Consider the following 23,757-nt stretch of genomic DNA (forward strand, 5'->3'; position numbering starts at 1 on the left):
TGTGAAAACCTAGACCTTGTGCCCACTGTAGGAGAGGATCTGGTTCGAGACCATCTTAAGAACCTGAATGTACACAAGTCCATGGGACCTGATGAAATCCATCCGCGGGTCCTGAAGGAGCTGGCGAATGAAGTTGCAAAGCCACTGGCCATCATATTTGAAAAATCATGGCAGTCAGGTGAAGTTTCTGATGACTGGAAAAAGGGAAATATAACCCCCATTTTCAAGAAGGGGAAAATGGATGACCTGGGGAATTACAGACTAGTCAGTCTCACCTCTGTGCCTGGCAAAATCTTGGAGCAGATTCTCCTGGAATGCATGCCAGGGCACATGAAAAACACCAAGGTGCTTGGTGACAGCCAGCATGGCTTTACTAGGGGAAAATCCTGCCTGATCAATTTGGTGGCCTTCTATGACGGCGCTACAAAAGTGATAGACGGGTGGAGCAGTTGACGTCATCTACCTGGACTTGTGCAAAGCGTTCGACACTGTCCCACATGACATCCTTGTCTCTAAATTGGAGAGACATCAATTTGATAGGTGGACCACTGGGTGGATATAGAACTGGCTGGATGGCCACATGCAAAGAGTTGTGGTCAATGGTTCAATGTCCAGCTGGAGACCAGCAACGAGTGGTGTCCCTCAGGGATCGGTGTTGGGACCGGTCTTGTTTAATATCTTTGTCGCTGACATGGACAATGGAATCGAGTGTGCCCTCAGCAGGTTTGCCGATGACACCAAACTGTGTGGTTTGGTTGATATGCTAGAGGGAAGGAATGCCATTCAGAGGGACCTTGACACACTTGTGAGGTGGGCTGATGCCAACCTCATGAAGTTTAACCATGACAAGTACAAGGTCCTATACCTGGATTGGAGCAATCCCAGGCACAGCTATAGGTTGGGCAAAAAGGAAATTCATGGTAGTCCTGTGGAGAAGGACTTGGGGGTGTTAGTCAATGAGAAAATGAACATGAGCCAGCAGTGTGCACTCCCAGCCCAGAAAGCCAACCGTATCCTGGGCTGCATCAAAAGGAGCGTGACCAGCAGGTCGAAGGAGGTGATCCTGCCCCTCTACTCTGCTCTCGTGAGACCTCCCTTGGAGTATTGTGTGCAGTTCTGGTGTCCTCAATGTAAAAAGGACATGGAACTGTTGGAACAAGTCCAGAGGAGGGCCACAAGGATGATCAGGGGACTGGAGCACCTCCCATATGAAGGCAGGCTGAGAAAGTTGGGGCTGTTCATCCTGGAGAAGAGAAGGCTGCGTGGAGACCTCATAGCAGCCTTCCAGTATTTGAAGGGGGCCTATAGGGATGCTGGTGAGGGACTATTCATTAGGGACTGTAGTGAAAGGACAAGGGGTAACGGGTTGAAACTTAAACAGCAGGGGTTTAGACTGGATATAAGGAAGAAATTCTTTACTGTGAGGGTGGTGATGTACTGGAATGGGTTGCCCAGGGAGGTAGTGAATGCTCCATCCCTGGCAGTGTTCAAGGCCAGGTTGGACAGAGCCTTGAGTGATATGGTTGAGTGTGAGGTGTCCCTGCTCATGGCAGGGGGGTTGGAACTAGATGATCTTGAGGTCCTTTCCAATCCTAACTATTCTATGATTCTGTGATTCTATGATTTCAGCAACAAAGTGTGTGTGTAAAACAGTCTTGGTTCAGTTTTGGAGGTTAGTTCACTAGAGAGTTGTGAAGATAGAGGAAGATCTCTACAACAATCTGCAGTTTTTAGCTTGTTTTGCAAACCGACTGCCTCACAGTTCCTGTTCTGGTAGCAGAAAAGTTATCACTTTTGAGAGACAGAAGTCAAGATGAGGTAGATAATGGATTTTTTTTTCCCCTTACATTCGTCCATTCTTCAGTTGTGAAAATACTAAAGCTGAGCAGATATATCGCATCTCTGTTTCAAGTCCTTCGCTAGCCTGACAAAGACTTTTCGAATGCTTAGGGACGCACATTTGTCTCAGTGCTTATAAAGAGTCCTTACTGAACACAAGCGACACATCTCACCAATAGATGGGTGTAACTTTGGAGAATGAAGAGCTGTTTAGGAAGGGGCTAAAAAGAATTATCCTAGGTAGTGGAGAAGCCTTCAGTATTTCTGCAGTTGGCACAGAAATCCATTTATGGTCCTAGCACTAAGAGTAAGTTTATTTTTTTTATTCCCTGCTAAACAGTATAGAGCAAAATCTGACAAAATGCATTATCATTCCCCAAATCAACCAACTTTTTATTTTAAGACATTCAATTCCCTTTCAGTTATTCTTTAAATTAAGAGCTTTAAGCTAACAATACAGAGAGCAAAGCCTGAAGTGTTTACCTAGGCAAAATGCTGAGCAATACCCACTTGTGATAAAAGTGTTGGCCAAGTATTCATACAACCAATTACAAAATAATAATGAAGCTTTAAGCTCAATAGCTACTCAAGGAAGTTCTATTATTAAGGGTACTAATATTCCTAGTAGAGTGAGCAGCTGAATTGTAGTCAGTGCTTAAATATGCTAATTATAATATTTTATGTAAATTTTTATGTAAATATTTTATGTTAATATAATTGTTTCTGCTGCTATGAAAAAAAAAAGTTGTTTGCTGCAGTGTTCAGCATTTGGAAAGGAACTTTCTGTGAGATGTACTGAAGGGCTTGACATAGTGCACTGTAAACCCAAATTCTTGTGCCAGCAGTAAGGTGAGAATAGTTAGCCATGTGTTTTTTCTCCGCCTTCCATCAAGTTTTAAGGTTGTAGGAATTATCTGCTGCTGACTTGTACAGCTGCTTCAGAGGGTCTTGAGGGTATTCTGGGAAGTAACATTGCCCAGTCACTTGCACAGAATATGAGCATGCTAAATTTTCACTAGGTTTTTATATATTATAGCACTACTGTTAGCTTAAGACTTTTCCTAGAGGGAATAAGAATGAATAATTGCCTGTTTTCCAGGTTAATGCTTTTCATTAAGCAGGGAGCAGTTATGAAAGCAATGAGTAAAAATGGAGGGGAAGCAGTAATTGAAGTGTGGAATTTCCTTGGGGTTACTGAGGAGAACTGTGATGGGAAAGAGCTCAGAGCACAGGTATTCACAAGATAGTATGTGCTTGGGAATGGGAGCTTGTTTCCCAGTATTCAAGCTAGGATTGTGGGAATGTCTGTGGTCTGGGAATTAGGGGCAGATGCCAGGTTTCTGTGAGACAAGAACATGGCCTGGGAGGCCTGGCTAAGACTAGAGGGTTTTCCTGGGATTTAGAAATGTCACAGGACTAAACTCAGTGTATAGTTCAAAATAGCACTAAGTTGAGAAAGTGAGACAGAAATGTCGTGAAGGAGGGGATGACTAACTGGAAACAGCAAGGAGCTGTGTGTGCCAAGGCAGGGGTGTAAGCGAAGGTGACAAAATGGTCTGCTTTTCAAATGTATGTAATCGATATGAAATAGAACTGCAGAGACTCCAGATTTGGGTTACACCTGTGTTTTCTTTAATTTCTTTCTCAAACTTCTGATTTGTATTTTCTTGTCAGGAAATCTGCTCTGTACCCTGTAATGGCCATTCCTTCATCTTCACTTAACTTTGGTGAATGCACCATGAAGGCATGTAAATAATCCCTAAAAATTCTTGCCAGCTTTAAGTTTATAGTTCTTTTGACATATGTTTTATTTCTATACTTCAGAATTTCCAGAAACAGCAAACACTTGACTCTCTTTTTCCTGGCTTTCTGAGGACTGAGTGATGTTCAGAAACATGTTAGACTAGACTGTAGTAAGCATAGTTTTGTATTAAATGGAAAAGCAAGTTAGGAGCTTACCAGAACTTTAAGAGACAATGTATATACTTATGATAGGATATATATCACCTCAGCATGCATAGGACCTAAAATAACAACTGAAGTTTCCAGGGTTTACTAAAAGCTGTGTGAATGATGTTTCATGCGTTACTGTGTGCTGCATCTATTATTATGCTTTCTTTTAAATACAGGTTTAAAAAACGAATGCTGATAGAACAGCTTGAGAATTTTCTGGAAGAAATCCATCGCAGATCTAATCAGGTCAACCATATCAACAACACCTAAGAAACACTGCACACGAGAAAAAGCCACAGCAGGGCTCTGCTGTCCTTACTTGCATTCATTTTTGACATGCGCTTTTATCTCAAGGTCTTGTATCTGAAAGAATGAGAAGCTGCTCTATAAAATGATGAGAAAAATATCCATCATCTTTTTTCTTCATTTCTGTTATTTTTGTAATGTGAAAAATATTACAAAAACATTCTTATTTATCTAAATGGAGAACTTCTTGCTTGTCATGGACTTAAGTGTCACTTTCCCTCAGGTTCTATTTTTCTTAATCCAACCTTCAAAACTATCACCTCTTAAGGTTGAACTTTGCCAAAAAGTTGCTTTGTAATTTTCAAAAAAAAATAAAAGGCAAAAAAAAAAGAAAGCACATACATTAAACAAGGTAATGTTTTGTATATGCAGTTATTTTGGATATATTATTGTAAGTTGTATAAATGTATTTTGAGAAATATTTAAGAAAAGCACTTTTGTTATTCCATCAATAAAATCTCTATTTTAATCTTTGTGTAGGGTTGTGTACAGTTTTTATTGGAATGGTTCGTTCTGCCTTCCCTTTCCAGAGCTTGTATATTCTAGTATCAGTGTTAAAGAATTAAGAGCAATTTTGTATCACTGGATATTCTGTTCTTAATCAGAGAATGAGTGAAAAGAAGCTAATCGTGAATTGCAACTGAAGTAGGATGATACCTTGTGTACTCCTTGGTGACTTTGGCATAAGGAAATGATATCCCATGTGCACATCTGCAACAATGATACATCCTCATGTAACTATGGGGTTTAATATAGTAAAGCAGACGCGGGTAGACTTTGAGGCTGCTGTACAGTTTTTCTGCATCAGAAGTTCTTACATGCTTAAAAATGCAGGAACAGCCAGAAGGTGCTGCTCTGTGGACACAAAGTATCACTTTATTGGCCACATTCTTCTTCTGTGCTAGATGCTCTTAACTTCTGGGAAGTTTGCTGTGATTCAGTGGGAGTAGCTCCCCTCTGCTTTTCCTAGGAATCAGTGGTTTGCAGTCTTCACCCAAAAATCTTTATGGGCCTAGGTTTCTGATGTTTGTGCCATGAGTTGCTGAATCTTGTACTATAACACTCAGTGTATCCCAGTTTTTGTCAGGATGCTGGAAAAAAAGGATTTTTTCTAAATGCTTTTAGCCTCATTCAGTGTTCTTTAAGAATGTCCATTCTATGCTGTATTCTCTTTAAAAAGTAAAATAAAAGGTAGTAAATGTAGTACATTTTTTGGTAATATTTATTTGGTCACTGATTTGAATAGGTATTTTTACTTCCTACCTGTTCTGTCAGTCTTGAAATAGCCTCTGAACTTGATTTCCTTTTCACAGCATTTTGCTATTTGCTGGTTACCTTTCTGTCTCAGCTGATTATAACTGAGTCTGGGACCAGGCTTTAATTTCAATTTTATTGTTAAGTTTTTTACTTTAGAACAGGGAAATTTTGCTTATTCTTGCAAAAGTTATCATGTTTAAACCAGTGTTTTAATAAATACATATAATGTAGCCTTTAATTTCATTGAAGGAAAGCACACCATATGAAGAACAGAAGACAGCATGTTTGCCTAGTGTTTATTATGAAGGATTTGTAACTCTTCCTATAAAGAGTACTGAACCTGTAAATGGAAACCATATTAACATTATTTCAGTTTGGGACCACATTTTCAAAGTGTAGTACAGTTTAAATACATAAATTAAGCATGGAACTAGCAGGTTTGTGATTATTAATTTCTTGTATGGAAAACTCAACTACAATTGATGCTTGCCTTAGAATGATTTGAACATTTCTGTATTAAAAAGCTAAAAGACCTTTCCAAATACTGGTACCCCAAATCAGAAATTTGCCAAAACCGTGCAACTTACTGAGACCGTTGCCCAAGGAATTGCTTCTGAACTGAGCAAAACAGCTTAGTTTAATTATGTTGTGTTGATACTGTCGTTTCAGAAGAGGTTATTACAACCCCTTGAATGAAATCACTGTTTCAGACTAATTGCATCTGTGGTTCAGTTGCTTGTATTGCTGTTACCTTGCCTGTCCTTCAAAGGAAATATGTTCAAACTGCAAATTCAGATTAACACCCCCACACACACACTTTTTTTTTTTTATTTCAGGCAGAACAATGCTATTTTAAGTCCTAGAAAATATATTTCTGCTATTACTAGAAGACTGATGCAGTGAAGACTTTTGGCCTTAGTGAAGAGTCATTGTTAAATTTATGGGGATAGTAATTTTTAAGTACCTCTAAGTTAATAAAATCTATTATAAGCAGATCTTATTTACCCTTTTCCCCTTTTCATATCCAAATAAATTCAGTCACTAAGTCTGAACAAACAAAATGACTTAATGTTTTCAGTTTCACTTTTTGCATTAGAAAAATATCAGAAATGTACTTCTGATTTTGAGTTGATTGAAAGTTGTACATTTTGTTATGCATCATATAAAAATCCTATTTTACAACCTGTTTTGTTTCTTTTTATATCTAAAAATACACTGTAAAGTGAGCAGTTTTATTTATCTAAATCAATTTGTTCTTAATCCTGAACAGTCTGTGGCTTTGGTTTCACAGATCAGCTTTTAGTGCCTTTTTAAAAAATCTGTATTTACCAAGTAAAAGTACTTCTACTCATTGACTGACAGTGATCATCAAAAGCATATTTGAAACACCAAACTAGTGCTTCTCTCTTGAACAAAATGCAAACACATCTCTTTTAAAATGTAAGATCCAGGTTTTTAGAGCAGAGTTTACATACACAGGTATTCCCTGACTGAGAGAATAGTGGGTGTCGCTTGGAGTGAAAAATGATTCTCTTTGGTCTTCTTGACAGTCCCCAGTGTCTTACTGAGTGCCATAAATGGCTGTATGTTCCTTGAAAATCTAAATGGGTATGACCCCAGTTACAAGTGAAACTTGGTGGTTTTGAAAGGTTTTTAGGAAAATACTTCAGGTGCAAATTTACTGCATTGCTAAGAATGGTAAGAGCTGTTGGAGGTGGCCTGATACTCAGGAGGAGCAAGCACCTGCTAAATGGTGAAATAATGCTGTTCTCCTTTATTGCTAATGAACTGTATAGTGTTTTCCTTTGGCAGAGATTCTAGAGTAACCTGTATGATTGGACATTTGAAATTAGACTATACATCTCATACTGAAGCAAGAGAGTGCTGTGAGGTTTCACTTTTTCAGATGTGTTCTGCACTTTTGTTTGGATTTGAGTTTTTCTTGATCTTGTTTTGGGGCTGGGGAAGTTCATTTGCCAGAAAAAGTTGTAACATGCAAAAGAAATATAGGGTTTTTTTTTAATTTCTTTTTTTTTCCTCATTTCTTTGCAAAAGTGAAGATAAAAGTTAAGCTTTTTGCAGAGCCAAGTTACCTGATGACATACAGTGAATACCCATGGCTTTTGATAACCTAAATGCTCATGAGGATGCTAAGTAGTGAAGGGTCCAGATGTGTAAAACTATCTCCTCAAAGCTGTTGATTTTCAAAAAAATAAGGGAAGAGAAACTCATTTCTGCATTTTTGAGAGGTGTAGCTAGGCAAAAGATTGTTGGTCTTCAGAATTTCTGAGTTGTCCCCCTAGAAACTGCTAAGGTAGGAATTAATACAGGGTGTTTCAGGTCTTCTTGCCTACAGGCAGAAGTCTGTGCCATCTGTGTATGTATGAATAAGTTTCATTTATAGGAAAGGATTTCTTTCTTCAGATATTAATCCAGCTAATCTATCCCATTTGTAATTTGAATTGCCCTGAGGAGGTCAGTCTCTAATCCTATTGCATTTAATCATACAATCAACTAGGTTGGAAAAAGCCTTTAAGATCATCAAGTCCAGCTCTTACCCCAGGACTGCCAAGCCCACCACTAAACCATATGACTGAGGGCTTCATCTACACGTTTTTTGAATGCTTTCAGGAATGGTGATTCCATCACTTCCCTGGGCAGCCTGTTCCAATGCCTGACTACTCTCTTGGCGAAGGAGTTGGTCCTAATATCCAATCTAAACCTTGCCTGGCATTTTGAGGCCGTTACCTCTTGTTCTATCACTTGTTATGTGGGAGAAGAGACCGACCCCCACCTCACTATGACCTCCTTTCAGATAGTTGTAGAAAGCAATAAGGTTCCCCCTGAGACTCTTTTTTTTCCGAACTAAACGACCCCAGATCTCTCAGCCTGGGGATTTGTGCTCCAAGATCCTTCACCAGCCTCGCTCTTCTCTGGACCCACTGCAGCAACTCAAGATCTGTAAGATCTTTCTAGGCCTTATATTTGTAGTAAAAAACTGTTTTAGTATGTACTGCATATAGATAAGAGAGGTTAACCTGGCTTCCCTGACTGTCATGCATTCTTTCTAAGCTATTCCTCATGCTTTAAAATCCCTAAAGCTACTGTTTCCATAGTTCCTGAAATTTCCTGAACTGAAAATGATGTGCTATTTACAAAGAACTTGTTAATTGGTTTTGGTTCTACTCATGAAGGATTCTGCTACTGAAGCACAGAGCATGCGTACCTGTATTAGCTTCTCTCAGGAAAAATGTGAAAGGTCGATCTGCCTTGAAAATAGGCATTCGAGATCTTTTTAGTAACACCATTGCTGTAATGCAACACAGAAAACATTAGTAAAATCTGTCTATTTTCTTTTGATCATCTGTACAGTGCCCTCAAGCTCTGCTGTTTGGTACTTTGAGTTTTGCACCTCTGCTTTAAGAATAAAACAATTTTATCCAGCAGTGAAATTGGTCTTGGTGAATGATCAAGGTAAGCGTTGTTAGGCAGCATGCAGGTGATTTGTGTGTGTGTTGTTGAAGTGAGTCTGGCTTTGGAAAGGTAATATAATTTTTGTTGTTACGACAGCCCCAACTAATGCTGCCTCTTGGATTTCTGCCTGAAAGAAAGGAAAAGAAATTGAAGAGTCCCAGCTCGTGCCCTGATCTGCAGTCAGGGGCCACCAGTGTCTGCAATGTGCATGTGGCGTACATCTACAGTTGGCACAGACGAGGGAAGCAGAAAGGCGAGATGTGGTCAACTATCACCCTTCTGCTGTGCTGGTGTTTGAACAGCTTGAGAAACATGTTCAGCCTCTCAAAGGAAGCAAGTAAGGAACAGTAATGCCTGCATAAACTACACAGGGGTCTAGGGTTGCCATTGCCTTTCACATGGACTTGCAGCAGCTCTGGAGCATCTGAGGCTTCCAAAAGGGAAACAAAAAAGAAGGAGCTTTTCTTGATAAAGCTCATGTGACCAAAAATACAAGAAAAATGGGGATTGCACAGCTCAGTAATTTTAGTTTTATGTAAATTATACTGGAGAATTTCTGTTGAGATGCCATTCAGCTTGTGAGAGTCATTTATTTGACTCTGTAGTCCATGGCTGAGATTTTACTCTCTATTTCCCCACTCAGCCAGCCCCAGCTGTTCATGTGGATATGAGCTGTTAGCAGAAGCTACTGCACATGAAGGTCACTCTGCAAAGTGTGTAAGAGAGAAGCCTGCCTTCAAGGAGACAAAGCTTTCCCATCATTGCCTTTAACGCTATCAAAGAGATCATCTTCATAATACAAAGCTTGTAACGGTTCAGGAGCTATAGATAAAATGTTAGTAACCTTTTTTCATTTTTTGCTTTTATAATCTGAGCAAACAGATTTAACTGACAGAAAAATAAGTGTTTTATTTTCTCAAACTGGCTTTTTTTGTGGGCTGATAAAGCTGGATTTCTCGTGAGTCTTTAGTGTTTATCTGAGATAAAATGTTAGAGGGTTCTTATGAGCAATTGCAAAGGCAAAATAGAAGTATGTTAAATATAAAATTTTAAATTTAGGTAAGAATACATTTAAATGCTACCATTCCTTAATAAGTAAATAAATAAGACTAGTAGTTTTTTCTATAGTAATAAGCTCCTGAAGTGAGAAGTACAGTCTGTATTTTTAATTTACCTGTAGCTCCTGATGCCTTTGTACCATCTTCTGTTATTTCAATCTCTGCTTTGTGAATAGCTTCTGAAATATAAAGATTATCTTGCTCTGCAGAAAAATACCGACAAAAAAAAAAAAAAAACAAAACCCAAAAAATAAATAAACAAAGAAACAAAAAAAAAACAAACACACAAAACAAAACCCCAAAATAAACACAAAACCCCAAAACCCCAGAAATGGATATTTATAGTTATTTTCTAAATTTCAGTGCAAACACATTCATTTAAATAAATATATTTAAATTAATTTGGCACTGCAACAGGTTGCCCAAGGAAGCTGTGGCTACCCCATTCCTGGCAGTGTTCAAGGCTAGGTTGCATGGGCCTTTGAGCAATCTGGTGTAGTAGAAAGTGTCCCTGAGCATGCCACAAGGGTTGGAACTCGGTGATCTTAAGGTCCTTTCCAACCCAAACCAGTCTGTGATTCTATCATTCTATTTATTAAAATTCAGAATGCTGTTACCTTTTTTTTCCTGCAGAATCTAAGGATCACATAACTGTTAGGTATTTCAGCCAGGTAATTAATTCAATGGCTGAACCTGAACTTCCCTAAAGAATCATAGAATCATAGAATAGTTAGGATTGGAAAGGACCTCAAGATCATCTAGTTCCAACCCCCCTGCCATGAGCAGGGACACCTCACACTAAACCATATCACCCAAGGCTCTGTCCAACCTGGCCTTGAACACTGCCAGGGATGGAGCATTCACTACCTCCCTGGGCAACCCATTCCAGTGCCTCCCCACCCTTACAGTAAAGAACTTCTTCCTTATATCCAGTCTAAACCTCTGCTGTTTAAGTTTCAACCCGTTACCCCTTGTCCTATCACTACAGTCCCTAATGAACAGTCCCTCACCAGCATCCCTGTAGGCCCCCTTCAGATACTGGAAGGCTGCTATGAGGTCTCCACTCAGCCTTCTCTTCTCCAGGCTGAACAGCTCCAACTTTCTCAGCCTGCCTTCATATGGGAGGTGCTCCAGTCCCCTGATCATCCTCGTGGCCCTCCTCTGGACTTGTTCCATCACTTCCATGTCCTTTTTATGTTGAGAACACCAGAACTGAACACGATACTCCAAGGGAGGCCTCACAAGAGCAGAGTAGAGGGGCAGGATCACCTCCTTCGACCTGCTGGCCATGCTCCTTTTGATGCAGCCCAGGATACAGTTGGCTTTCTGGGCTGGGAGTGCACACTGAAGCTGGCTCATGTTCATTTTCTCATTGACTAACACCCCCAAGTCCTTCTCTGCAGGGCTGCCCTGAATCTCTTCTCTGCCCCACCTGTAGCTGTGCCTGGGATTGCTCTGACCCAGGTGTAGGACCTTGCACTTGGCATGGTTAAACTTCATGAGGTTGGCATCAACCCACCTCACAAGTGTGTCAAGGTCCCTCTGAATGGCATTCCTTCCCTCTAGCGTATCAACCAAACCACACAGCTTGGTGTCATCGGCAAACTTGCTGAGGGCACACTCAATTCCATTGTCCATGTCAGCGACAAAAATATTAAACAAGACCGGTCCCAACACTGATTCCTGAGGGACACCACTCGTTGCTGGTCTCCAGCTGGACATTGAACCATTGACCACAACTTTTTGTGTGCGACCGTCCAGCCAGTTCTTTATCCACCGAGTGGTCGGCTAAGCCAAAGGATTCCAGTCCCTTCGCATTTAGCTGGAACAGCAGCAACTGCATCATAACCTGATGCTGCTGGACAGATAGTGTAAAGAGTAGAACAGCTGAGTGTGAATTGTGTTTTAGAGTTTCACACTCTAGTGTGAAGTAGTGCAATCAACTCAGAAGGCTCAGGTCTACCGGATCACTCAATGTAAGAGTCTACAACTATGGGGTCAGCGATCATTTTTATTCAGTCAAGCCTCTTACCTGAAATGCCTTTAAAATTAGCAGTGATGGGATCAAATGCATCTCTGATTCCCAAGGCAGAAAAAACTCTCTTTAGATCAAAAAGGCTTTGGATACTGAACCTGAAATTAATAGAGAGATTTTATTTAAATGCAGCATTTGCAGTTTCATAGAGCTAAAAGGTGGAATAGATGCAGTTTATTTCAAGCCTTTGCATTTCATCTATTTCTATATGAGCCCAATGCATTCTGTCTGATAAGTGTACTTTGCAGAAAAGCGAGTCACTTTAACCTGAAGACAATAACAGAAGGAATCCCTTGCCTTCATCTATTGCAATCAGACTGCCTCTCAGTGTTCCTGACACAGGAACTCCGCATTTCCCCAGGTGTCCTCTTGTTAACAATCTTCCTGGCTTTAGCAAAGGGCCCTTTGAAACATTTATCAAAGATTGGCTTGTAGAAAAAAAATTAATGTCCAAATTGTTTTTCAGTGCTTCATTAACACAAGGAATGCATTGTGAGATGTATAATGAAGCTCTTCCATGCTGACCCGTACAATAGGTATAGCCACAGAAGAGCTTCCTGCACCTGATGCCTCCTGCTATGCGATTTCATTTGAATAGATGACAGAAAATACCTCCAGGATATGTGCATTTGCTAGCAGTAGCAAATGACTAAGACAGAAAACTGACGGCTGAAACTTCTGTGCACAATTTTCTTTGTGCACAGAAAAATGGATATGACTGGTGGGGGGCCCCCAAGTTCTTTGTAGAGTACTTCTGTAGTACACTAACAATTTGTAAAAATAAGCTATTGTGTTTTCTTAAAGGTTATCTATTTATTCTTCCTTAAGCAAAGTGAAAATGGAGTGTGGGAAAGAGTCAGGAACATTTATCTCTTTTTAGATTCTTAAAGGGTCATTGTACCCCAAACAAATTTTAAGTGAAATATTTAGGTTTAACTGAAATACTTGGTGTCTGAAACAGTGTAGAACAAACCAGAAAGTTTTGGCATTCCTAGCTCATCTCTTCATGGCTTGAGAAAGGGTTGGAGGTTTTCTGATCATGTGGTGAATAATAAAATCAAAAGCACTTTATTTGATTTTGCCTCATACACTGCTTGTATTAGTGCTAGCACACGGAATTCTGACAACCGAAGTAGTGAAGCCACCTGGGAGTAGTGACATTGCTTACCTAGGTAGAAAAATGTCCATCTTTGTTCTCTTTAAGCTGCTGGCCCAGATGGTTATGTTTTTGGCAGAAAGGTGTGACTCAATCTGGGACAAAGATGTTCTTCTGTGGCTGGGAAGCACTAGGAACATGCTGAGTTTCTCCCCCAGGTAGGGTAATTCAACCATGCTGAAAGCCTCCAGAGCTGCTGTCTTGAACTGGCCTGTGAGTGGGCAAATATAGATCTTTATTTCATCATTCAGGTGGGTAAAAACCCCAAAACTCACAACCTAGGCCTGGGTAAGCAGAGAGTTCAGGACTGCAGTGATGGGGTATAAGAGGTTGTATCTAGTGCATTGGCAGCCAGCTCAGGTTGCTATTAACTCACAACAGTGGCTCATCTGAACAGAGCTGATTGTATGAAATGCCTGTATATAGAGAGATAGATACAGATATCCCAGAGAAGTTGTGGATGCCTCATCCCTTATTTGTTAATTAGAAAGAAAATCAAAGACTCGAGATGACTGAGTCAAAATATTTAGTGTTCTTTACTTGAACTAATTTTGAGCATCCCATAAGGATTATATATATTCTAAATCAGTATTCAAATATAGTTGACAAATTGCCTGGGAAAAAAGAATATGTAAAGTAGCTGCAGTACACTGCATGTGTAAATAGTAATAGGCATGTTTAAACAGTAGTGTTGACATTTTCTTAGAGCAGTGTTAATTGTCCCCAGGCTGATTTGTTCTGCGTGGCCATGTTAAAGGGATAAACAATGTTGTAAATGCTGCTATCAATAACAAGTCATTGCTAATCTTTCTTGCTTTGTGTTCTGGATCCTGATGGGAGACAGCTGTTTTCATTTAATAATGAAAGAAAGTTATCCCATGCCTCTCCATTGTTGTACTGGGCCAGCCTTTTGTATTAATTTCAAACTGACTTGTTAGACATGCTTCTAGCACTTCTAGTGGCAAAAACTGAATTGGCCCTATCAAATCTGACAATCAGCAAATTTTAAATGATCCCTGTTATCAAGGATAGTCAAGTCACAGAAAGAAATAAAAAGTGAGATAAATTGAAATATCAGGTGTGCACCTATGGAGATTTCTCTCACCTTGATTTACCTTGGACTCATCAACTAGAAAGAAAAAAATGGAGAAAGCAAAAAGGCTCAGATGGGGTCAACCCTGAGTTACCACCCTGAGCTGATTCTGTAGTGCACTATACAAGGTTTTTTTAGCAAGTCATAGAAATATTAAGAGCATTTTATTGAGCATGTATATGGGCTCGTTGAAAGCATTATGGACATTGCTAGTAATTAGTTTTCAAGAAAGATTAAATTGGAAAAGTGCAGAAATGAACTAGTAAAGAATTGGAGTATCTGAAGAGCTTGGCATCTTCAGCTTAGCTAACAGGAAATTGAGAGGTGACTTGCAAATGCATTTAGGAGTAAATACAGAAGCTGAAGGAAACTATTTAACTGAAGGGATAAAGCTGGCACAATGCTAAGAGATATAAATTGGTCTTGAAAAATTTTAGATTTGGAATTAGGAAGGTTTTTACCCAAGTGCAGTTCTGAAATCTAGGGTAGAAGGGAAAGGAGCTTTTTACGGTTTGAAAGAGATTGTAAGGCTAATGTATGAATTCCTGGTGGCAGGAAATTAAACCTACAACATGAGTCCTTCTGTCAGCAACCCACATACTCCAAGCCTTTGAAAGGAGCAAACACTGTATTCGCATATTATAACAGTAAAAATTTGACCTATGTTTATACTGGTTTAAGCCCATACTGAGATAATCTACTGATTTGGTATAAGGTCCATTAAACTTTCTCTCTGCTTTGTTGCATAATTTGGCCCTAAAGATCTCCAATTTTACCCTAAAGCTTTGGGGTCAGGCTGTGACCAGAGACAGGAGGGATGGGTGTGCAGTGCAGTGCAGTGCAGTGATGCTATCCTCTCTCTGGGCCTTACACACTCAATGAACAAGCAGTGGGGCAGGAAATTTCTTACCTTTCCAAGCTGGGAAAGTAACACACCTTAGTGTGGTACCTGTGGAAATTAAATAAATAAAACTACTATGTCATACAATAGAGCAAATCTTCATTAAGGAGAGTTACCGTAGTTAACTTCAGCTGTGTGATGCATTGTGGGCACTTTCAGTGTTGAGCCCTCTGCCGTGGTAAAAGACAACATCTGGGTATCCATAAAGGAAAACTTCTTTTGCCAGATGCTTTTGAAGTACATGGTGCTCACCAAGGAGACCTGGCTGAGTGGTGACCGAGTGCTCTCCAAGCTCATGCTGCACACATCCCCATCTGCATGGAAAAGAGATGGGGAGGGAGACACATGCCATCCTACTCACCGAGGCCTGAAGGCCAAGTCTGTGTGAGTAAATAAAGCAAGCTGGGACTGCTTTTCATAGAATCATAGAATCATAGAATAGTTAGGATTGGAAAGGACCTCAAGATCATCTAGTTCCAACGCCCCTGCCATGTCCAGGGACACCTCACACTAAACCATATAACCCAAGGCTTCATCCAACCTGGTCTTGAACACTGCCAGGGATGGAGCATTCACTACCTCCCTGGGCAACACATTCCAGTACCTCACCACCCTAACAGTAAAGAATTTCTTCTTTATATCCAGTCTAAACCTCTGCTGTTTAAGTTTCAACCCGTTACCCCTTGTCCTATCACTACAGTCCCTAATGAACAGTCCCTCACCAGCATCCCTGTAGGCCCCCTTCAGATACTGGAAGGCTGCTATGAGGTCTCCACGCAGCCTTCTCTTCTCCAGGCTGAACAGCTCCAACTTTCTCAGCCTGTCTTCATATGGGAGGTGCTCCAGTCCCCTGATCATCTTCGTGGCCCTCCTCTAGACTTGTTCTAACAGTTCCATGTCCTTTTTATGTTGAGAACACCAGAACTGAACACGATACTCCAAGGGAGGCCTCACAAGAGCAGAGTAGAGGGGCAGGACCACCTCCTTTGACCTGCTGGTCATGCTCCTTTTGATGCAGCCCAGGATACGGTTGGCTTTCTGGGCTGTGAGTGCACACTGAAGCTGGTTCATGTTCATTTTCTCATTGACTAACACCCCCAAGTCCTTCTTCGCAGGGCTGCTCTGAATCTCTTCTCTGCCCAACCTGTAGCTGTGCCTGGGATTGCTCCGACCCAGGTGTAGGGCCTTGCACTTGTCATGGTTAAACTTCATGAGGTTGGCATCAGCCCACCTCACAAGTGTGTCAAGGTCCCTCTGAAAGGCATTCCTTCCCTCCAGTGTATCAACAGAACCACACAGCTTGGTGTCATCCCTAAGGGCTAGAGGCACAACTCACAAGGCACTGCTAAACCCTTTACCTTCCCCCCCACAACTGTACATGCACCACATTGGGATTTCCTGTTGATCCATACTCTCCCCATCTTGAGTTGGTCGGTCTTGAGGGCCAAAGTTGTACCAGGACTATGCTACTCACTGAACAGCACAGGTGACAGCAGCTCGCTGCTCAGCATCATGCCCTGGCCCTAACTGGTTTTCTAGCTGATATGTGCCCATATCTTGGAGTAGCTTATTACTAGCACCCGAAAACTCTCATGAAATGGATTCATGATGACAGGCCACTTTACAAAGTAACTAAGTCACTAAGTAACTAAGCTTATATCCTAATTCTCCCCCTCTCCTACTCACTTGCCAGCTCAAATGATCCTGTTTTGGGTATCTCGGCAATTTTTGACAGTGCAATCCACTTTTAATTCACTGATATGTAGGTGAGCACCACAATATGAACTCCCATTTTAGTACCTGCTTCTAGAGCAATACTTTTCTAGCATGAAGCTGTATCGCTTATTACAGTTCATCTGAGAAGGACAGAATTCTTTTTTTAATAGTAGCTTTAATGTGTGTCTTTAATATCACCTCACATGTTGATGGCCAAATTAACACTCACGTAACTTAAGCTGATGGGGTAAATCAGGGACTGATTCGCTCTGCGGCTTCTAAGAACTTGCTTTTTCAATTACTGTTTTCATTAACACAGAATTTAATTTCATTACTTTCCTGGCTTGTAGAAAGTAAATTCTTCTTAGTTCCCATTTTGACTTCCTCAACTCAGAGTGTGACTGCTGAGCTTATGGACCTGCATGTTCCCCACAGCATCATGAAAGCACCCAACAGAGCAGACTCAGTCCCGGGGGAATATGGCTGCTCCTCATTAAAACTGAAAACACTGTGAAGGATTGCCAGGTTAAAAATTAGAGGAACAAGGTCAAGAGGTTACCAGCTGGATACTGCAAATGGATACTTTCAGATTCAGAATATTCCAGCTCTTTCTTCATGTTAGAAATCAGCATTATGGACATTCCTGGCTCTCAGCCTTGGTTTGGACAACGCAGTATGGCAAAAATACTTCATACCTGGTTAAATGCAATTTTTCTCTTTCATTTTAGATTCTATTCATGTGCAGTCATTCTCATGGGTTTTACGTTACCTCCAAGGTTACCAGTGATCAAGTCCTGTATTTGGGCTGTGCTTCTGTTTGGGTCAGTGAAGTTGGTTTGCTGCAGGCTGCTGTTTGCCCAGTGCACAGCACGTGCAACAAAATGGGATGAAAGCTGCACTCTGGCATCCACAAAGAAGGAACATGCCAGCTGAACCACCATGCCTTGGCTGGAGTCAGTCACTCCTTTGTACATTGCATGTAACAGCTCCTGCACACTTTGATCTGCCAGGCAAAAGACAGGGAAAAAATGTACTTATTGTGTTGAGGTTAAGGAAAGCAGAGATTGCACAGCTCTTTCCAGCTCCAAACTCCAGTGCTGATGATGATGCAGCACTGATGATGCTCCTCTGAAAATTAAATCACTACCACAACTGAAGCACCCTTGACTTTATGGGGTATTATTGTCAAGTGCTGCTTTCAAGGATGTGATGACCTGGGCATAGGAAAGCACTCTTCTTGTTGCTGTAGAAATCACTCTAACACAGACTACGTCAAGTGGCTGATTTCACATCAGGCTCACACTTCCACACAAACATAGCTTTTACAATGCATAAGGCACATAATATTTTTGGGGGCACTCTCTAGGCTCCCATTATACTCAGTGGATAAAGAATTGGCTTGATGGCCGCACACAAAGAGTTGTGGTCAATGGCTCAGTGTCCAGCTGGAGACCAGTAATGAGTGATGTCCCTCAGGGATCTGTGTTGGAACCGGTCTTGTTCAACATCTTTCTTGGTGACATGGACAGTGGGATTGAGTGTGCCCTCAGCAAGTTTGCTGATGACACCAAGCTGTGTGGTTCAGTTGATATGCTGGAGGGAAGGAATGCCATCCAGAGGGACCTTGACACACTTGTGAGGTGGGCTGATGCCAACCTCATGAAGTTTAACCATGACAAGTGCAAGGTCCTACACCTGGGTCGGAGCAATCCCAGGCACAGCTACAGGTTGGACAGAGAAGAGATTCAGAGCAGCCCTGTGGAGAAGGACTTGGGGGTGTTAGTCAATGAGAAAATGAACATGAGCCGGCTGCAGTGTGCACTCACAGCCCAGAAAGCCAACTGTATCCTGGGCTGCATCAAAAGGAGTGTGACCAGCAGGTCGAAGGAGGTGATCCTGCCCCTCTACTCTGCTCTCGTGAGACTTCACTTGGAGTATTGTGTGCAGTTCTGGTGTCCTCAACATAAAAAGGACATGGAATTGATGGAACAAGTCCAGAGGAGGCCATGAGGATGATCAGGGGACTGGAGCACCTCCCATATGAAGGCAGGCTGAGAAAGTTGTGGCTGTTCAGCCTGGAGAAGAGAAGGCTGTGTGGAGACCTCATAGCAGCCTTCCAGTATCTGAAGGGGGCCTACAGGGATGCTGGTGAGGGACTGTTCATTAGGGACTGTAGTGATAGGACAAGGGGTAACAGGTTCAAACTTAAATGGGGGAAGTTTAGACTGGATATAAGGAAGAAGTTCTTTACTGTAAGGGTGGGGAGGCACTGGAATGGGTTCTTCAGGGAGTTTGTGAATGCTCCATCCCTGGCAGTGTTCAAGGCCAGGTTGGACAGAGCCTTGGGTGATATGGTTTAGTGTGAGGTGTCCCTGCCCATGGCAGGGGCTTGGAACTAGATAATCTTAAGGTCCTTTCCAACCCTAAGTATTCTATGATTCTGTGATTAGCTAGATCTAGAACCTATGACTGTGACTGGCTGAGCTGCCAATGCCACAATACTGCCAACTCCTTTTATTGCCATTATCAATGCCACCCATCCCAGGAAAGGCATCCCCCTGACTGCCCCAGGTCTGTCTCTGCTACCCTTGGATCTGGTGTGTTTTATTTCTTGAATGATGGCATCCTGAACTAGCCTGTTATTGCAGGTGAGCCCTGCTAGTATGGGATAGAGATGACAGATTGTTTCATGTGTGTTACAAGCAACTTTTCTTCTTATATGAACCCCAACAGTATCCTTTTTTTTTATCCTTTTTTTTAAAGTACAATTATATTTCCCATTTTTTTTTAATTCCTAGGAACCCTCAGATCCTTTCCTAAAATCACTCTTCTTTGGCCCATTGTTCCGTGATTTAAACATTGATTATTCCCTTTAAATGCAGAATTTTGCATTTGTCCCTATTGAATTGTGCATTTCTCTGATTTTCAAGGATCCTTTAAAATTCTATTCTGGTTTTCCAAAATGCTTGTAGCAATTATGGGCTCAGTGTCATTCAAAAACTCAGTAATGTATTCTCTAGCTTGTTCTCTACTAATGAAAATAGTTGAGTAATGTCCTGGTCTCCTGTTCCTAATGGTAGTTCAGCGGTGGTAGCTTCTGTGGTGGACACAAGGTTGAGGTATAGGCCCAACAGGAGCATGAGTCCTGCAAACTTAGAGGCTCTTGTATTTCTAAAATCACACAGTTTCTAGTAGGCTCCTCTGAAGGGTGATTTAGCAGCCATTTCTGTCTGTCATTATTTTGCTTGCTGTAATGATTTGTCATGGGATGGTTCATGCTGAGGTGACCTCCTGAGGCCTGGGACTTGCACCCAGACTGAGCAATGTTTACAGGCTCTACATAAAATTAAATGGAAGAATCACCCAGTTTCTCCAGACACCTGTGGATGTAGGCAGTGCTGGAGGGAAGTCAGACTGGACTGCTGCTTGGGACATGGGCAGCTTGGGGCAGCTAACCAGGGAAGTCCATCTTGCCTGGACCAGTGTGTCCCAAGCTGAGTGTCAGGTCAAGGGCGGGATCACTGTGAGCCTCTAACTGCCAGCCAGGTCATCAGGAGACTGCATCAGTTCAGATTCTTGATGGGGTAAAGGGAGAGTTCCACATTTACTGGTTTCTATCACCTGAGAACCCAAGACATGTTTTCTGATCTCACAGGAAAAACTTCTTCATCGATAGGGTGGTCAGGCATTGGAACAGGCTGCCCAGGCAAGTGGTGCAATCACTGTCCCTGGGAGTGTTCAAAATACATGTAGATGAAGCAATTGGTGATATGGTTTAGTGGTGGACTTAGCAGTCTTGGGGTAGTGGTTAGACTTGATCCTAAAGGTCTTTTCCAGCTTAGCTGATTCTATGATTCTGTAGTGCTCTTTCAATAGTGGACAGAAAGACTAATCACCTATGGGGAGTTTGGTACCAAAATTTAGATCTACTACTCTTTAAGGGATAAACTATTGAACTCCTTGAACAGATGTCAAGAAAACTCACACAGTCTGAGGTGTAAAGTGCTTTTCTCGTGTGTTTTTCATTAGTGCTGGAGCACTTAGCAAGATCCCTCTGGAGGATGTGAGAAATCAAAGATGGTAAATTGGAAGCAGGTGTTAACGTGAGGTGTGGTATCCTGAGCTTGTAACTTCAGTCCTATCAAAGTGCTTAGCTAACCAAAGGCCTGAACTCTTACTTGGAGAACAGTTCAAAATCGCTTTAAAATACTCTACCTTCAGTAAAATAAAGCAGCAAGGAGAAAGCATGTTAAATCATGCCATTTTGTCTGTGCTGTCTAGAGAAACATCCCTTTCAATATTGTTCTCACTAGTATTAGAATAAAGGTGAACAAAACTTCCAAACATTAAAAGATTACAAGTGCATGTAAGAGCGGATTCTCCATGAATAGTGAATGAACCATCAATGTTTTCATTGTTTTCAGCCTGTTAAGTTTTTAACCACATCCTGCATTATTGTTCAAGACAGACCATCAGAAACATTAATGCAAATATCTAATGGAAGAAAGGAATTTTATCAGGTATGCATATGTATGTGATTTGATTTTACACATCTGATAGGAAATTTTATCTGTTTCATGTATTTATTTGATTTAAACCATTTAAGAAAGTTGTTTTCTTCTCTATCACTGGAAATGTGCTATTACAACCAATAGCAATAGACCCCATTCTATTTTATTTTCACATTCATGCATTAATATTACCAAAAGCCAAATCTCATGTGGTTTGTGCCACAGACAACTAAAAAGGATATAAATAATGTGTTTGGTATGGTGTGCCACATGGGAAGTAAGGCAGCAAAAAAGAGCTAGCAGGTCATTAACAACCTCTGCACTTCATTGCATTTTGTGTGGAGATGTGTGCCTGAATTTCACTGTGCAATATTATTTTTAGGAATCTTTTTTACTAACTGAACCCCTGATGACCAGAATTCTCAAGGAAGTTATAATCCCTGTATGAATTAATGTTATTTAAAATTACCTTACTGAATTTAGAGAAACGGGAGTCTTATAGGCAACACTTCATTGTATCAGTTGCTCATGATAGAGATGCATGGTCCTTGTGTCAGTACATGCAGCTGTGTCTGTATATATCAGCCAGAGTTAGCTCTTACCTCTGTCTTGGTTTTGTATATCAATGGCGTACAGAATGGTAATGGTGACTAACGCAGTTACAGCACAGGCCAATGAAATTGCTGTAGGTTTTGTCTTTAGTCTTCATACACTGACAGTAAATCTCATGCCGAGAAATAGCAGTGTCATCTCTATACGTAAGTTTTGTATGTAAGCTGCAAATTTTGAAGATGAGGCAGTCATCTGCTTTTCATAAACATTGTGCCCATAAAGTAAAATAGTTTTTGACGTGTGATGTGAGATGGTAGGATAATCCAGAGCTAAAATGAAAACAGCATCCTTAAATTCAGCTGATTTAATGCTGGATTTTAAGACATCTGCCTTTTCCATATCCCTTCCAGATTCCCTGCGAGTTTTATTTTAGCCTGCTTTCAGGGAAAGATGCAACTGCACCATCCATCTGTCGATGTATCTCTCTCTGCCAGTCTCCTTCTAGTAACTTCTCATCTTTTTTGTCCAGTTGTAAAAATATTAGAAAAAGGTTCAAAGTCTTAAAGATAATTCAGTTTCTATAGGTTTCATAAAATTTGTTAATGGGACAGGAGAGAAAACATAAGTGGGACTGGAGAGAAAACAGCTGGGCACCTCCTTGCAGAGGACACGAGGACACAAGGACACCAGCACACAATGGACATGATGGATCTCTGGGAAACCAGGACCAATTCTGCTGTTTGTGGAAGTAGCTTTTCTAGATGTAGTTATATTTCAATGCAGTAAAAGAGTAAGTACTGACCAAGAGAAATGAGGAACAATAACATTTGTATCAACTATTCCCTTGAGTTTTCTTTCTCAAGCTGGTACCTGGCTATCAAAGATGGGGGAAACACTCCTGAGCTACATCTTGCAGTGAGACAGAAGACAGAAGTTTAGTATGACATGTGTAATTGCCATCTCCTTAGTAAAGCTGTGAATTTATGGCAAAATGTAAGACAAGAAGTATTTTTTATAAGCAGTACCTTACCAAGAATGTTGTATCCTAGAGCATCCTGCAGTTCTGTAAAGGTATTTCCTTGAGCTCCAAACTGCAGAAGCTCCAAAGAAACAGCCACACTTGCTGGAGAGACTACCAGATTGGTTCTGTTCTCTGCTTCAGATACATGTCGGTAGAGATTGATGGCAAATTCAGTCTTCAGCTCTTTCAGCTCACCATAGGAGATGCAGTTTGCTTTCGTTAAGCAAGAAGCAGACAGGACGAAAGCAAAGAAGAAAATGGGCAACATGAAGGTGAGCTGGGAACACTCTCCACCAGCTAATCATACCTGCAATTAACAATACAGATTAATTTAGAAAATCAATAGGTTGAGCTGATAGAGGAACTTCCTCTTTCCACCAGTTTTAAGATATCACTTGCAATAGTAGTGATCATTGTTAAAATACTTGCCCAGGTCTACCCAGTAACTATTATAATAAAAAGAAAAAAATGAGTAGGGGCTTGCTGAAGACTCTCCTGAGTAACAAGAACTGAGCTTTCCAGAATGTTATACCATATAGGATGTTTGCCATCACAGTGTATGGAGACACAGAACCCCTTGGTTAAAAAGTTAGCTAATTGCACAGATGGTGGAACACCTTAGTGCAGTCTCCATGGTGCTGAGCACCCACAGCTCCTTTCTGTTCCCAGCAGAAAGGGGGTCACATCCAGCACCCCCAGAAGGAAGGCTATCCCTTGTGAGGTGCAGGTATCTACCTGGAGGCTCCAGTCTGGGTTTTAGATCCATGTTTGCTAAAGGCTGGATTCAAATTCCCCCTCCCCACACCCTACATCCACCATTATTCCTTCTGTGAAATTTATCCCAGTAAAAAAGGTTATATTTACAGAAGGCACCAGTGCTTGCAG

The 23,757-nt window shown here is 41.1% G+C and overlaps 2 protein-coding genes across 2 annotated transcripts in view; one reads left to right on the forward strand and one right to left on the reverse strand.

Annotated features, from left to right (window-relative positions):
- INTS6 (integrator complex subunit 6) overlaps window positions 1-4,572 on the forward strand; it is a 49,091-nt gene extending 44,519 nt beyond the window's left edge. The window contains exon 19 of the mRNA XM_034072122.1: window positions 3,969-4,572. Coding sequence (XP_033928013.1) covers window positions 3,969-4,062 — 94 coding nt within the window. The 3' untranslated portion in view covers window positions 4,063-4,572. The remainder of the gene's footprint in view (window positions 1-3,968) is intronic.
- Window positions 4,573-5,654: 1,082 nt separating this feature from the next.
- SERPINE3 (serpin family E member 3) lies at window positions 5,655-23,140 on the reverse strand. Its single transcript, XM_034060155.1, has 8 exons — window positions 22,882-23,140; window positions 17,558-17,791; window positions 15,189-15,386; window positions 13,091-13,289; window positions 11,920-12,020; window positions 10,004-10,090; window positions 8,582-8,665; window positions 5,655-5,695 (listed from the first exon to the last, which is right to left on the reverse strand). The coding sequence occupies exons 1-8, from the start codon at window positions 23,138-23,140 to the stop codon at window positions 5,655-5,657; spliced, it is 1,203 nt and encodes a 400-aa protein (XP_033916046.1).
- Window positions 23,141-23,757: the final 617 nt, after the last annotated feature.

The sequence above is a fragment of the Melopsittacus undulatus genome, chromosome 2 (genome assembly GCF_012275295.1).
Source record: "Melopsittacus undulatus isolate bMelUnd1 chromosome 2, bMelUnd1.mat.Z, whole genome shotgun sequence".
NCBI lineage: Eukaryota > Metazoa > Chordata > Aves > Psittaciformes > Psittaculidae > Melopsittacus > Melopsittacus undulatus.